This window comes from Phyllostomus discolor, chromosome 2, assembly GCF_004126475.2.
Source record: "Phyllostomus discolor isolate MPI-MPIP mPhyDis1 chromosome 2, mPhyDis1.pri.v3, whole genome shotgun sequence".
Taxonomy (NCBI): Eukaryota; Metazoa; Chordata; class Mammalia; order Chiroptera; family Phyllostomidae; genus Phyllostomus; species Phyllostomus discolor.
This window is the reverse complement of record NC_040904.2, coordinates 46033576-46050352: the sequence shown is the minus strand read 5'-3', so window position 1 is coordinate 46050352 and position 16777 is coordinate 46033576. Positions and strand designations below refer to the sequence as shown.

Sequence of the window (16777 nt, the reverse complement as noted above, 5' to 3'; positions counted from 1 at the left end):
AAGCGTTCATTCTAGTGCAAACACACACACTGAAAAACATACTAAAATGTGTGCTAGAAGGAAAATAAAGGAGGGAAAGGAAGTGTTGGAGGTCGCTGCACTTTTAGCTAGAGGAGCTAAGGGAGGTCTCCCTGACGGGGGGGCATCTGACAGAGACTTGAAGGAGGTGAGGGACTATAAGTCAGGAGGAGACACTAGGTCTACAGGAAGTGCCTTCCAGGAGAGGCAACAGAGAGTGCAAAGGTCCTAGAATGTTAGCATATTAACTAGGATTCCAGAGTGACTGTAGCAGAGAGTTCAAGGTGAGGTCAGAGTGAGTCAGTAATTGGAGATGAGATCAGAGCAGAAGTAGGATGAAAGGTAGAGAAAGTTTGCAAAGTATTATCAAGCCTTTGAGGTGATTGAAAGGGTTTGCTTTTTACTCTGGATAAGTGGAGAACTATTGGAGATTTTGAGCAAGGGAGTGACATGGTTGACCTGGTTATATAACAGGCTCACTCTAGCCTCTGTGCTGTCTAGACTGCAGGGGTGCAAGCAGGGGTACTAGGTAGGAGGTTATTGAAATCAGCAAGACCAGAAATGATGATAAGTTGCACTAGGGTAGAAGCATTGCGGGTAGTAAGATGAAGTTAAATTTCAGATGTGTTTGGAAGGTAATATTGGTGGATGGAAGCAGTCTCAAAAGAGTTGCCTGATTCAACTTCCCACCGAGAATCCCTGGCAGCTGGATGCCCAGCCTCTTTGTGAACACTCCCAGTACTGGAGAGTTCACCCGCTGCCTCTGAACAGCCACCCAGCTGCTGAGGGCAACTTAGAAAGGCTTCCTTCCTGCACAAAAGGCACCTCTAGACTGCCAGGGAAATTTCAGCATCAAACCTACTTCTTCCCCTTTCCCACCACAGTTGTGAGGCCACAATAAGCCAGCCTTCAACAAATCCCTCCCTACACCCCTTCTGCTCTCTGTGGCTGACCAGGACAGCTGACCAGTGGAAAACCGATTCTACACAATCAGCCTCCAAGTATTTGGAGGTACTACTACGTCTCCTCTGAAATGTCCCCCAAGCTCAAATTTCCCAATTACTACACTGTTTCCCATAAGGCAGGCTTAAACACACACTCTGGTCAAGCTCTGGTTTGTCAACGCCGTTCTTAAAATGTGGCGCAGAACTGAACCCACCGCTCCATGACTCATCAGTCATCCTCACGCGGCCTGACCCGGGTAGACATCAGGCGACCGAGGTCTGCCTGAAACCTGCCCCCTCTGCTTCCTGAAATGCCCATCAGCACTCACAGCTCAAGGCTCTGTCTAATCTTCAGTTCCTGAATCATGTTGTTTTCTCATTGACTCTCACTCCCAACTGGACTCACAAACTCTTTCCATTGTAACTTCTGCAGAACGCTGTCTCCACCTTTCTGCCTACTTCCTTGCCCACATCTACCACCTCATGCGCAGTTTTGCAATGAATGACTTTTTAGTTGAAGTAAAACACAACTTTTTAGAGATTTTGTTTATTTATTTTGAGAGAAAGGAGAAGGGAAGGGAAAAAGAGAGGGAGAGAATCATCGATGTGGGGTTGCCTCTTGCACACCCCCAGCTGGGGACCTGGCCCACAACCCAGGCATGTGCCCTGACTGGGAATCAAAATGGAGGCCCTTTGATTCACAGGCCAGAGCTCAATCCACTGAGCCACACCAGCCAGGGCAAAATATAATTTTTTAAATTCCTTCTCTGACTCAGCATTCTACCTGGTAGAAGTGACACTTTCGAACCTTGCTTCAGTTCACCAGCATGTCTCCCCACATTGACCTTACTATTGCCTTACTGTTACTTAGCTCACACCCAAGGATGCAAATGCCTCCTTGGTCTTGTGCGTCTCAGTGGGACTTGGGGTGCACCCATTCCTTAGTCTCCAACAATGCTGTGTGATTTTAGATAGAGCCTGGCCAGTGAACCTCTCTCGAATTTCCTGTTCACAGAGTCCTGGGTTCAGTGTTGGACATGATACAGTGGAAACGGAGGAGATGCCAAAAGGAATCTAAATCACAGTGCCTGAACTAGAACAACGCAGTGTTCTAGTTCATCCAGCTGACACTGGCCTCTGAAAGGTGTATAGATGGATGCCAAGTTGCTAAAGCTGTGGGAATCCACTAAAGAGGGAGGGAAGAACCAGTTTGGTGTGTAAGCATTTGAGAGAGCGAAGATCACAAAGAAGAAAACAGGAGTGTTTCCTATGCTGAGTCAAATCCCAGACTAGGGGGAGGAAGGTGGGTCCAGGAGGAGGTCAGTGTTCAGAGGACTTTGTGCATACCTCTGGCCTTCTTGTGAGCATCTACTGTGCTTCTTGTGAGCATCTGCTGTCCATGGAGCTTTGTGGTCAAGGCACAAATAAGAGCAGAAACAAGGGGTGAGCTCCCTGTGAAATGCCAGCATATTGCACCAGCTGCTTCTCATGTTCTGCCCTGCCCATCTTCCCACAGGTTTCGATGTTGAGCCTTGGTCTTAAAAATGCATCGTCAGTTGGTTTCTCTTCTTGATGTTTTCTAGGAGATGGATCGTATTGTCAGCCAAATGCTGCACATTGCCCAGTATCTTGAATGGGATCCCACGGAGCTACGGCCTGTGAGTTTCTGGAAGCATGGGGTGACTTCTGAGTGAGTTTCCAAGAGAAAAGTGGGACATACTCAGGAGAGAGTGGGCAGGCTCTTCCAGACTCATCTTCTTATAGGCAGCTTCTCTGGGGTCCTACACCTTGATCTCCCACTTCTCTGATGGGAAAAACCATAGGCAACAGGGGAAAGTGCAGACATAATTCAAATAATAATTCCCCAGACCTTTTTATCAGAGCTAAATTTTTATAACAGGAGCTCACACATCAAAGAACTTAGAGCTAGAAAGAATTTTAAAGATTTTCTTCCATCATCAGGTAATAATAGTCATTTTATTTTTTGTATAAAGTTACATCTTATAGACCTTTTCTCTAATCCTCACTACAGTGCTGCATACATAGCAACATTGTTTCCATTTTACAGACGAGTGAAGCAGAACCCAGAGAGTCAGGGTGGCTGGCTTGCCCAAGGGCACTCGGTCAGGTCAGGCGGAGCCAAGCCTGGACCTCTGGTCTCCTCACCCCCATTTTTCCCCTCACTGCTCTGCTCACTGTGACTCAGAGGGGAAGGGGGTGAAACACAAGCCAGACAATGCACAGCAAAAGAGAAATTTTAAAAAGAGGGCAGGAGGTGGGGTGAAGGCGTCAGAGGTGGAAGCGGACAACTGCTGCTCTGTGGATTCCGCAGATACTGAAGGAGATGTTGCAGGGGATGGACTACGACCGGGACGGCTTTGTGTCTCTGCAGGAATGGGTCCACGGGGGGATGACCACCATCCCGTTGCTGGTCCTCCTGGGCATGGACGACTCCGTAAGTCAGCAGGCCTCAGTTCAAAGGTCTCTCACCTTTCAGGACCATCAAGCTCTATGTGGAATTTCCTATCAACATATCACCTTGGTTCTGCTCCAGTGGGCAAACCTATGCTCTAGGCCAGCCCAAAAGTCCTCTCTTTTTACCTGTTAGCGGCTAAACTGTATTCATTCATTTGACAAGCGTGTACTAAATTATTGCAAACAAAGATACTGTTCTGAGCTCTGTGAGGTGACACAGATACAATATTCACCCACCAGAAGGTTATATTCAAGGAAGAATTTCATCTTTTTGACAAATTAAGCTTAAAAATGCTAAGAGTTAGTGAAGGAGGGAAGGGGAGGAAAGAAGGAAAAAGTACTAATCTGTTAAGAGGCAGAAAGCGATCAAAACAACCAGATAAGGTAGGTATTTTCCCCCCAATTTATGCATACAGAAAGCTGAGATTCTTAGCCTAAAGAGCAAAAAGAGGAGTCAGAATTTATTTGTACTGGACTCCAAAGATACTTCACCTTCTAATGGCCCACACTTAGGCGAGAGACCAGTGGGAGAAAATATCAGAGGATGTTTGCCCTGGTCCTGACAGGTGCATGGGATTGATCTGTTGTTGAGCGAAAGGTCAAGTGGAAGGACCTATAAAAAACAAATGTGAATTTAGTTCTTAATAACCAAGAGTGTCATGTATTTATTTTTAAATATGTTCTAAATTGTAAGTTTCTACATGTAAGATGGGGGTTCCGAGAAAGCATTCCTAAATGTCTTAAAAGTCACATTGCTCGTCTGGCTTTTTCAAAACCCACATGTGACCACTGAAAAGTCTGGGGAGCCATCGGTTTCCCAGTGAAACTGCAGTGGCAGCAGAAAGCCTGCCGTGCACGGGGAAGGTCGCTCCCACATCCTGCAGCTGCCCGTGTGCAGGGATGGAAGAGCCACATGATGGTGCTATAACCCAAGTGCACATGGTACTTCATCCCAAGTCAAGGTCGTTTCGCTTCTTACCTCAAGTCTATTGAAAATAATATCCAAGAAAGGGAGAGTCAGCTACCTGATTTAGCTAATACAGGTATTTTCAGGTAAAACGGCAGTCCTTTGGGTTGCGTCTGTGGAACAGTGCTGTATTCCCTTTCCTAAAGAAAACCCCTGGTGTGTGGAGGAAGGGGGAAAGATGGAGGGAGCATAGACTCTGAGGCCAGCAAGAGCCTCGATTTGACTACCGATTCAGTCATTATTTGTGTGGTCTTGGGATATTTATATAACTTCTCTGAGTCTCCTTATACATAAGAAAGCACTCTAGTTTTGTGTGCCCTACTGTCTAGCACAGAGTAGGACCTTAATAAAAGTTTCAATTATGAGGCACTGGATTAGAAGCTTTGCTTATAGAAACCATTATATTAAAATGCTGTAATTCAGTAAACTCAGAGCTTGGAAGAAGTGGGGTTTTGAGGTGGTGAGGAGAAAAGAGCTTAACCTGGCACCAGGGGGGACCCTTTTTTGGACAAGCATATGGGCTCCTCTGGGGACTGTTGCTGGGACCAGTGCAAGCCAGGGGGGCCCAAACATGAGAACTGGGTTTGAGTCCAGCACCGCTGGATTCTGTGTATCCAACCGTCAGTTCTCACCAGCTTACAAGCATAGTTTTTACAACCCTAAGGACCAGCCCAAGAGTGGTGCTGCTTTAATGGAGTCTATAAGAAAGGTTTGGGGGCAGCAGGTGTGGAGGGGTGTCTCTGAAGACACAGCCTTCAGTAAGGCTGTGCTCTCAGGAGCTAGACGGCAGGGGGGCCTCTGGGGTCCAGGGGAGGTGTGTGATTGTGTGATGCCCGGCTTACCTAGTGAATAAGGACGAATTTGCTTCTGAGCCGAGTCAGAAAGACATGTCTTAACCCACTCTCTGACTGTCTCTTTACTATTTTATCTGTGTACAGAGAGTTGATGAGAGGGTACTTGCTGACCGTAAAAAAAATTGAAAATACAAAAAACAAAAATTAGAGAATAAAATACATTCATAGTGCTTCTGGTCATAGCTAACCTCTGTCAACAGTTGGGTGACATTTCTTGGCATCAAAGATCTTATTATGTAAACCTGAGATTATAATAGATCATCAGATGTGCATTCTGCTTTTTTTGCTCAGCATTGAATTGTGAGCGCATTCCCAGGCCATTACATTTCCTTGGAAATATCTTTCTGATGCCCAGTTCACACTAAGTCATACAGCTGTACCACAAGTAATCTTTTGGTAACTTTGAGACCTTTAGGATATTTCCAGTTTTGCATGATTCAAAATAAATAATGTTAACTTAAACAACTGACAGAGCACAAAAATGTTCATCTTCATTTCAAAAATTATTTTTTAGGATAGAATCCAAGAAAGGAAATTTGTGTGTCAAATGTTATAAACATTTAAAGGCTCAAACATGCATACATACATACATACATAGAAAGTTTGTTCTGATTCATGCTTCCACCAGCCATGTAGGAGAAGGCTTATTTTATCTCCACACACAATTCCCACTGACATATTCTTAATGTTTAATACTGGCTAATTTTAGAAAACACACACACACACACAAAGAACTCTGTTCAATTTCAATCTTTTAAATTTTTATTGAATTTATTGGATTTACATTGGTTAATAAAATTATACAGGTGGCAGGTGTACAATTCTATAATACACCATCTGTACATTATCACCCTGTGCCTTCACCATGTCAGGTTACGTCTCCCTCCACCACCATGTATCCCCCGTTTACCCTCTCCTGCCTGCTTCCACCCCCAGTTCCCTCTGGTAATTTCCATTTTTCAAGAGTCCTTACATCAATAAAATAAATGCCTATCTTGTCTTCCAGATATGAAAAGAAAGTCTGTACAGAAAAAAAGAAAACATAACATAACAGGAGGCAGCCCCAGGCTTCTGCTAGCTGGGGCTGCCTGCTCCACACCCCACTCACTCCCTTGCTGTCCCTCCAGGGCTCCAAGGGGGACGGCAGGCACTCCTGGACAATGAAGCATTTCAAGAAACCAACCTACTGCAACTTCTGCCACGTCATGCTGATGGGCGTTCGGAAGCAAGGCCTGTGCTGCACGTGTGAGTAACGTCCTTCAGACTGCTTTCCCCCAGAACTACCTTGCTCTTGCACATGAGGGAGCCATTCCAGAAACAGTCTGGGTATTTCTGCTTCCCCCCTTGAGGGCCCACATGGTTCCCGGCCACAGACCCTCTGCCCTGGAAAAAAAGTAACTGAGGCTCACACATAATGAAAAAGTATCTCACACTAATTTCAGTTGGGTTTTGCTAGTGAATATTTTGGGTGGTCAGAGGAACCTAGGTGGCTTTTTTATTAATACTAACATAAAATATGTATGTGTAAATGCAGTGGAAATTGAAACTATCCATTTGTTTCCATTTATAATCCATTTAGTAAAGTGAGAGAAGAGAAAAAACCAAGGGAGGGGAGAGTAGGCAAGAGACTGAAAAGGAGACGGAAGAAAGTGATGGAGAAGGAAGACAGCAGGGGTGATGTGGGAAAGAGGGTGGATTCGAGGAGGTGGGGGAGGGGACTGCAGAGAGAAAGTTTTTGGGTGCAGAGTCCTGCCAGTCACCCCGCCACAGACAGGCCTGAGCCCACCAGAGACTGGGGAGCTGCTGCTGTGGGGAGGACGGTTGGGTGCGGTCCACGTTACCACAGCTTTTCATCTAAATACACACATGTGAGCTCGGCAGCAGGTGACCTCGGCCACAAAAGTCCTCTTAGCCGAGTTGGGCCCAGTGTCCACCGAGGGCATCAGCAGGCTAAGGAAGGGGGCCGTTGGTGCTTCCCTGCACCGTGCAAATCCAGTTTGCAGCATTTCTTACAGACCCGGTCTCTCTCCTAACTCGAGGGTTCCAGGTCTGGGGGACCCTGCTGATTGCATAGCCATCAGTGCTAGTAACAGCAACAATAACAATAATAATTTGGGGAACAAATTATTCTGACCCAGGCACGTAGTGTTTTATATAAATTATCTCTGCAAAACATCTGCAAAGAGAAAGAGAGTCAATTTTATTCTCATTTTGTAGAAAACCCTGAATTTCATAGATATAGAACAATTTACCTAAGATTAAGAGGGTGGTTACAAATGGCATAACCAGAGCTCAGGCCCAGCCCCACCCCCAGCACCCCTGACACACACTATTGAGGCCCTGGCCCAGCGAGGAGGATGACTCCTCACGCTGCCCTTAAGTGGAAAGACCTTTCGGTGGATGGTTTCCTGCCGAGTTCACTGCCCGCAGTGGAAGGCAGTGTGGCAGGGTGCAGAGTGAAGGAGTACGTCTAGCAGGTAACCGTGAACTCTCCTCTCAACAAACAACTAGAGACTGTTTTGAACTTCCGTTCTGCAAGGCCAGCTCCCTATGTCCCTGGCCCCTGACTGGTCACTCTGGTCAGGCACAGGCCTCAGCTGGAGTGGGTGGGACAGGGGGAGGGCTGGCTGGACCTTTCCTATGTGGTCACTCACAAGCTCTTTCCTTACTTTTGTTTTCCAGACTGTAAATATACCGTCCACGAACGCTGTGTGTCCAAAAACATTCCTGGGTGTGTCAAAACGTACTCGAAAGCCAAAAGGGGCAGTGAGGTTGGTGACAACTGTTGCCTTGTTCTTCTGCATACTGTGTCCCTGGCACCATGTCCATCACCAGATTCCTGGGCAGGAAGGGGCTTGGGAGCTTTATCCAGCCCCTTCTCTGCCTTGAGGACCACCCTTAAGCCATCTAGTTCATCCATCAATCCATTTGGCATCTGCCTTGTGCCCACCATGTTCCAGGCACCATGCTAGGGGGCATGCAGGTTATCAGATGGTCTTCAGCCTTTGGGAGAACAGTACAATCTAGTGGGAGAGAAGCAGGCACAGAAACAAAGCACAAAGTAGTAAGATGGACAATAGCAATTGTGTGGGACATACGGAGGACGTACCAAGGAGGAGCTCAGGGAAGGTTTCACCAAGGAGGTGGCGTTTCAGTTGTATCTTGAACCCAAATCAGGAGGAACTCACAAGGGATCAAAGCAGGCAAGGCACCCAGGCAGAAGCCCCAGATGCAAAGGCATGGAGGAGACGTGGCTCATTCTGGGGTCTGTACTTAGTTTGCTGTGACTGGGGCAGAGAACACTGAAAGGGAAGTGGCAGGAGCTACTTGAAGATGCTCTGAAGATGAGATTTATCCTGGGAAGGCCATGTGAGGTCAGCTGAGGAGTTGGGAAGGAGTTTCCTAGGCATCTAAGGAGACATTGAAGAGCTTTGAGCACACGAGATCCTGGGTTTGCGTATCAGGTTAATTGCTTTGACCGTGGTTCAGGAGAGGGATCCGAGGGGAAAAAAACTCCCAACAATTCGAGCAGGAGGCATGCTGCCCTGAGGGCCGGGCCAGGGTGGGGTCCGCACCCACTGCTATGCTGACACATTCACAGTAGCACGGTAGTGGCTGTGTCTGTGTCAAGTGTCTCCCAGCTGTGCCAGTTGTTGAGTATTTTGACTGTCACACTGGTTAAGGTGGAGAAGATGCAGGGAGAGCTGGAGAGATCTTTTGGAGGTACTAGGACTTGGTGATGGAGATGTAGACAATGAGAGAAGGGAAGAGGTCGGGAATGGCTCCTAGGTTTCTAACTTGGCCATTAGGTGATGCCATTCCCCGAGTCTAGAAATAGTCTCTTCTCAAAATTAGCAGGGAAAGGACACTCCTTCCTGCGTGGAAGATTCCAATGATGGATCTGAGTCAGGAGATGCTTAGCAGGTAGGAGGATATCTCTAGCCCTCCCCAGAAGGACTCCATGAGAGAAACACGTGTGCCTGCGAGGGTGCCTGCGAGGAAACACGTGCATGCCCCATGAGACACCGCATGGCCTCTTGTCTACTTCTGCACCACCCTCATGCACACAGCTTTCCATGTCCATGCCTGCACCACAACACATGGTACACCTCCTGGACTCAGGCTCCCAGCCTGCTCGCTGGCCACTTGCCACACACAGAACAGGGGGATGCCACTGAGGGGTCAGCAGGGCATGATCGCCTGAGTCTCCAGGGGCAACCCAAGTCCTTCACCACCTCTTCCAATCCCAGAAGAGGATGGGGAAGGCAACATGGTGTTGGGAGACAGCCATGGACTTGGAGTCAGAAGGTCTGGCTATGAAGCTCTGCTTGACCATTTATCAGCCTTGGAACTTAGGACTGGTCACTTAACCTCTCTGAAGCCTCATTTTATTCTCCATGCAATAGAAACAATAATAGCCTTGGAATACATTCAATGTGACCATGTAGAGGACACGCTGATTAGCAAACTGGATTCTTTAAACCCTCAAGGGTGAATGGCAGAAGGTGAAAAGCTACAAAATAAAAGTGACACATCTTCTAGGACAAGCATTTTACCAAAAACCTTTTAGGAGAAGGACTAGTAACTTAATTGATAAGTGACTTGAAACTTTTATTTAATAAAAACATGGATGGTACAATGCAAATATTCCATGTGGTTTTAATATTGTGCTTGCAGTTGGCCCTTCAGACTTGGCCCCGTTCCCCACCTCCCCCAGAGTCCATACTCTATTCCTTCTGCGATCCAGGGTGCCCTGCTGGAACCTGCTGGAAAGTTTTGAGAAGTTCCATAGAATTCTGAGGGGAAACAAGCAAGGGCTCAGGTCCCAGAATTGGGTGTTGTGGGTCACTTTGCACTAACACACACGTACACATGCATCCCCGTGGCTTCCAGGTCCCCGAGCTGCCCTAGTGGCATTTCCTGGCCAGGGAGGAAGTACAGCCAGCTTTCCAGGAAACAGATGTAAAAGACACTGGCCAGTGACCCACACTAATATCTTTGGACTTTTCCTCTGACTTCCTTCTGGAGAGCTTCTCAACCTTGGCTGTCCATTCTAATCACCCAGCATGCTTTAAAACATACTAATGGCAGTTCCCATCCCCCAGAGACTCTAATTTATTTGGTCAGGAGTGAGCGCTGGGCTTTGGAACATCTAGGAGCTCCCCAGGTGGTTCTGATGGGCTGCTGAGACTGACTAACAGCCAGTGGCCCATAGGAGAAGGGAAGGGGAAGTTACCCATCAGTGGGCACCTCCAAAGGGCAGAACTGTGCCAGGAAGGCCCTTCCAGGGGCACTATTTCATTTAATCCCCCCGCAAACACAGAGGTGGGGCTGACTGTGCCATTTCTACAGACAAGGGAACTGAGACTCAGGGAGGCCCAGGAACTGGCCAAAGCTCACCCTGCTGCCAAAGGGAAGATCAGTGACTCCAACCAGTTTTGTCAGCTGCCCAAGCCCTCCTGTTTCCCCACATCACGCTGCCTTCCAGAAGAGGGAGCACATGAGCACATCACCCTGCAAGGAGTTCTGCAAGACAGCTGGACTGCCAGGCCAGATACTGCTCACAGGCTTGACTACCAGGGGGAATGAGCTATTCAAAGCACAGGAAAAGTGGCTTTTCATCTACCTCAATGAACAAAATGGTGGTTAGGCAGGGAGAGACCACAGCAGTGCAGTGCGGCAAAGCGGCTCCGCATCCTACAAGTGCAAAAACTGAACAGGAAACCACCCCTCTGCCCCCCTCCCCCACCCTGCACTTGTCCCAGACTCTTCTCCTCCGCCCCGGGGCCTGGGGGCTTGGGTCTGCAGCCTTCCCTGGTATCCTTCCCTTCCCTCCTGCAGGTGATGCAGCACGCGTGGGTGGAAGGGAACTCTTCCGTCAAGTGTGACCGGTGCCACAAAAGTATCAAGTGCTACCAGAGTGTCACCGCGTGGCACTGCGTGTGGTGCCGGAAGACGGTGGGTTGGCGCCCAGAGCAGCCCTGCTTCTGTTCAGTGTGGTTTCTTGCTCAAGCTGCAGCCAGGGAGCAGTGGACATCCTGCCAAAGGCATGAGCAGAGCCAGGGGAAGCCAGGGGGTGCCCAGAACCCCATTCAGTGCCCTAAGCCTGATAGTGCCTCTGGTGAATCACCAAGCTGCCCAGAGACAGGACACCCCCAGAACCAGGGCAGCAAGGGCTGCTTCAGAAGAAGCTGGCCAATCCACTGTCTGTGTGGCCGGTCAGCTGTGAAGAGGCTGGACCATAGACTTTGGCCCTGGGTGTCATCTGGGGCCAGCGGCCCTACCAGAGTTGGAGAGGAATTAGACACTAGAATCGTGTTCCTCAAGGCTCCAGAGGATGAGGCACAATCTTTATGGCGGCCACACTGCCTGGGCCAGAGGCCTGTGCCTGCTGCCACCAGCAATATCAAATGTCCACTTCCTCTCTAGACATCTGGAACCTGCCCGGCTCCCCGCCACAGCAAACTCGGTGCCATGTCTTGTTCCCTAGACCAAGGCCCTTGCTCAGCCTCAAAAAGGACATGGCTCCAAATTAAACTGTAGAACTCTTAAGATGTAGAGGTTAAGTCAAGGGATCTACTTCCAGTCTCTTATGAGTTTGTTCAACAAGATGTCCTTCCTTCCAGGGTCTCAGAGCTGAGGGAGCAAACACCCAGGGGAGCTCTGGAATCCACAGGGGGTGCCACACCGAAGCGCCACGGACCGGCCTGCTTGTGGCCGTTTTGCTGCAGCAGCCATGGGTAGCACTCGGTCCCCTTCGTCCACCCACAGCAGACGTGGCAGCCCCAACCACACACAACAGCCACACAGGCACCCACGCCACACACCACACACAAAACATACACACCACACACGTACACTGCATACACACACTCAGCTATACTGCCAAAGCCAGCAGCGCATCAGGATTTGGGGAGCACTAGGCAGCTTGCCTCCTCAGTAACCTTTGAACCCTCCTATTGGACGTTTCCTTGGTCACTTGCACTCACACGCATCTTCATTGTTTCCTCCAGTTTCACCGCAAATGTGAATTATCCACAGTGTGTGATGGTGGGGAGCTCAAAGACCACATCCTGCTGCCCACCTCGATATGCCCCATTACCTGGGTAAGTGCTGCCGCCCCGCCGGGGCTGTGGTTCCCCCCACTGCCACCGCCCTGCACGTTTCAGACGCAGGCAGCAGCCCAAGGCTCACATCCTCCAGACGGCTTCCTCCACAGCTCTTAGGGTCTGTGTCTTCGGCACAAGTTCAAGTGAGGTCAGTGCTGCACCCACCAGATTGTGAGAGAAAACTCCCCTGATTGCGATGGTTCCCACTGCTGGTCACCCAGGATGCTCTGAAACAGCCCATCAAGGAAAGCACATCGGTCTCAGCCCCTTGCAGGCAGAGCATAGCTCAAGGAACCGCAGTCCCCACCTGCACAGGCTAGGCCTCCCAGGCCTCCCTGTCCTTGTCAACCTCTCTCCTTTGTCCAAACACCCGCCCTGACGATTTCTACCTGAGAGTCTCAGCCCTCATCTCCTTTTATCCCCATCGGAAATTGTCTCTGTCTTCTGCATTCACACTTCCTCTTTCAAACCAAGCACCAAACACCTTAACTGTTCCCTTCCCTGTTGCCAGGTCCCATGACTCCTCACATCTCATCTCATCCCCGACGTGACCAGCTGCTCTGTTCTCTTTAAAAACTGAAGAAGAACCATTTGGGGAAACCACTGGGCTGTACCTACTGAGTTGGAAATGCAAAACTCTACAACCCAGCAAGTCCCTCCTATGTGAGAAATAGGAGCATTTATTCCACCAAAATACGTGCATAAGAATGTTCACAGCAACTTTATCTGTAACAGTGAAAAACTGGAAATGAGCTTAATGACCACTGGCAGGACAATAGATAATAAGTTGAGGCCTGTTCGTACCATGGAATACTACGCGGGGGAAAAAAAACTGCTTGGATGGAAAAAAGGGAAAATCACAAAGATATAATCCTGAAAAAAAAGAAACTACACTAAAAAAAAAGACATGTTCTATGATTCCATTTATATGAAATTCCAAAGGCAGGCAAAACCAGTAGGGCATCAGCAGTAACAACAGAATGACACTCGGCAGTAGTCACGAAGGCATACAAGTAAGCAGAAATGGATCAAACTGCAGATTGAGATTTCAGCATTTTACTATATGTAAAATAAGTCTCCACAAAATAAATAATAGGCATATCTGAAAACAAAGAAAAGAGGACAAACAAAACTAAGACAAATAAGTTTCTCAGCCTCACTCCATTTAGCTAGTACTGAGCAAAGAAGCCGGATTTAAGACCTTACTTCTCAGAGCTCAAGCTTCTAAATCGACAATGTAGATTTCTGTTAGTTTTAGTGTTTCCTCTCCCCACGTCCACTCCAGTGTCTCAACGCTAACGTCAGCACAAACAATGGCAGAGGCCTGGGGAGTCCTGGAGAAACCAATAGGCCGACACTTCTTTTCTTAGGTCCAAAGCCCCACTTTGAAAAACTCCTTCCCATTCTGTATTGCTTTTCTAATTCTTTCTTTTTATTAATCATTTGTTTTTCTTCTGATCCCCTTTTTAATATATTCAGCTTCCCCCCCCCAAAAAAAGATGCTTATCTCTCCTCTCTCCTCACAGGACAGGCCAGGAGGGAAGTCTGACGACAGCGTGTCAGCTCAGGGTGAACTTGCAATGCAGGTAACTCAGCAAGCTCGAGTCTGGGCATTCACTCGGAGTCAGTCCGAGCTGTGGAGAGGAAGACAGTGTTTGAGAAACACTGTCTCAACCTTTGCTTTCTCGTCTGATCAGTGATATCACACGAGACACTTTATTGCCAGCCTCTGGAATTACCTTGGACCACATACTGTAGGCAAGTGGTAGGAAGGGAGGTTGGTAGATCCCATGGCTGGTCAAATTGACCTTTATCGCCTTTTCAGGAATGAGTTGCTTTTAAAATGTCAATAGGCTCACTGCCTAAAAAATAAAAAGAGTGTGGCCTAAAAATACTCAATGGATTTTCCAAGACAGCCATGCTATCTCCGGAATGCAATTGGCCAAAACAAAGCTAACTAGCCAAAAGTTCTTCTTTATCCTTACATGTATAGTTAACAATTCATTTTTACTAGGGTTCACCAATCAATATCGTCTCTTTGTGCCTTCCACAAAGTCCCAGGGACTGCAGGAAAGACAACCTGGTGAGGTACAAAGAGCACCAGAAAATAAAATAGAAAATGAAGGCCCCTCCCATGCCTCTGAGCCTTAAATTTCCTTGTCTGAAAAGGGACATAGCAATCCCTGCACTGCCCATCCTCCCCTCCCTGTTTTGAACATTAAAATGTAAGTAACAATGATGGGGAACCTCAATAATGTGAGGAAGCTCTAGATACCTGGAAGGCCAGAGAGTCAGGTAACTCGGACCCACGCACACTGGCACACAGTGCAGGCACACCAGCTGTTCACAGCTGGCATCTAATTGGTTGTCCTGCATCTGTACTGACTGGGCAGTGCCCATGCTGTACAGGTTGTTAAATAGTTTTGAATACCACCCCCAAAAGTAAAAATTACTCTTCAGGTTCCAACACGCCTCTGGGTGTCACACAGACAGTCACCCTGGAGCAGATAAGAACTTTCCTAAAAGTCGTAAAGAATGGTGCTGTCCATTTCAAGCAGCATGGCTCTGTGTTTGCTGTGTGTTTAGCGTGGGGTCTGGATAAGGGAACATGAGATCGTGAACATGGAGCAGAGTTGTGTCTCTGTATCAGTCTGTCCTTCAGCTAAACCCACAATGTTTATTGAGTCCCCACTCCTGGATCTGGTGTCATGGGGCCCTTGGTAGAAGAGTTATACACACACACACACACCTGGCTTTTGAGGCATTTAAGATCCAATGGACATTTTGAGGCATTTATCTAAGAAAATAAAACACAGCCCTGGCTGGTTTGGCTCAGTGGACTGAGTGCCAGCCTGTGAAACAAAGGGTTGCTGGTTCAATTCCCGATCAAGGCTCATGCCAGGATTGCGGGCCAGGTCCCCAGTAGGGGGCACTCAAAAGGCGATCACACATTAATGTTTCTCTCCCTCCCTTTCTCCCTCCCTTCCCCTCTCTCTAAAAATAAGTGAATAACATCTTTTAGAAAGGAAAACAAAAAACAAATAACCGCAAAAGAAATCCAGAAGATGTTATGTGTTTCAAGTGCAGTAGTTCCAGTTGCAGTAATTGAGGAAAACTTCATAGGAAGTAGCTCTTGATCTGGGCCCTGAGGCTGAGAGATTTTTTTTAAAGGTTGTAAAGAAGGAAGGGGGCATTTCCGGGCACTGAGCAGGAGAAGGAATCTGTGTGAGCTGACTCACTGGGTGGGAATTCAGGAGACACACTCACTAGAGGCTAAGAGCCGGGCTTAGCTGGAACCACAGTGAGAGTTAGAGTAATTAAGAGGTAACAGTCGAACGGGGCTATATTGAAATGCTTGGATGACAGGTTAGGAGATTTGGATTTTATCCTCTGAGCAGTGAGGTGTTATTAAAGGTTCCTGAGCAAGAGTGGCATGACTAATGTGATGTCGTGGTAAGGAACTACCTGGGGACAGCCTACAGGGCTTACCTGAGCTGGGAAATGCCCGAGCAGTGTGGTTACTGTGGCATACTGTAACAGTATGGCAGAAAGAAAGACAGCTGCCAGAGAGAAAGGGACATTCCAGGGAAAGAATTCCCGGGGTGACTGGGTGAATGAGAGTACTACACTTAAACTGAAACAGGGAGCCAGGAGAGACGACCAGTTTCATGATGAAAGAAGACAGGTCAGGTCTGGGACATGTTGAGGTTTGGAGCAACCTGATGGTGAGACATCTGGTTGAAGGGACCCATGGACAATGAGAAATGTGGAACTTTCCTATAAGGAAAATCGGTGCTGGGTGGAAGTCATGGTTAACTTCATGAGTGGTATTTTATTTAGATGTTTGACCAGATGGCCATACCGTCAAAGGTCATATTCAATTGTATTTCTCACAAAGCCTAATCTCCTGCTGTGGGCACAATGCCTCACCATTGTTGAATATTTTGAAGCTATGATGCCATTGTCCCAACTCTGATTTTGACCTCAAACCCTGTCACCATTCACACTACTTATTGGCCACTCAAGCTGAAGACACCTAGCTGCTCACCCCCTCAAAGGCTCAGCCAGTGGACAAAGATCTACCTCCCACCCTCCTCTCCTCCATGCTTGTAACTGCTTCCTATCCACCTCTCCCAGATGCTATCTTAGTGTAAACTCTCATCTTGTCCCCCCTGTTGGCTGAAACAGAGCTAATTTCCTTTTCTCTTACCTTTTTAAGTATAAGATCATCCCCACCCCGGGTACCCACCCCCTGTTGGTCTTGGTGAACCCCAAGAGTGGAGGGAGACAAGGAGAAAGGTATGTTGTCTTCTTTTTCAAAATGGAGAGGCTAGAACAGCCTCACTTGGGTCCTTTCTTCCCTTCAACCATAACAGAGTGGGCTGTGGAGACATGCAGACCTGGGTTCAA

At 47.9% G+C, this 16777-nt stretch overlaps 1 protein-coding gene across 8 annotated transcripts in view; it reads left to right on the top strand.

Annotated features, from left to right (window-relative positions):
* DGKG (diacylglycerol kinase gamma) overlaps nt 1–16777 on the top strand; it is a 191869-nt gene that overhangs the window by 65083 nt on the left and 110009 nt on the right. For 4 of the 8 annotated variants that reach the window (XR_004901303.1, XR_004901301.1, XR_004901300.1 and 1 more), the window contains exons 8-15: nt 2546–2620; nt 3295–3417; nt 6386–6503; nt 7941–8029; nt 11100–11216; nt 12272–12364; nt 13894–13953; nt 16587–16666. Coding sequence is in view for 2 of the 8 variants with exons in the window: in XM_036017811.1 (XP_035873704.1) it covers nt 2546–2620; nt 3295–3417; nt 6386–6503; nt 7941–8029; nt 11100–11216; nt 12272–12364; nt 13894–13953; nt 16587–16666 (755 nt within the window). In the remaining 6 variants the exon portion in view is untranslated. The remainder of the gene's footprint in view (nt 1–2545; nt 2621–3294; nt 3418–6385; nt 6504–7940; nt 8030–11099; nt 11217–12271; nt 12365–13893; nt 13954–16586; nt 16667–16777) is intronic. The other 4 variants (XR_004901304.1, XM_028504887.2, XR_004901302.1 and 1 more) reach the window with 3 other exon arrangements.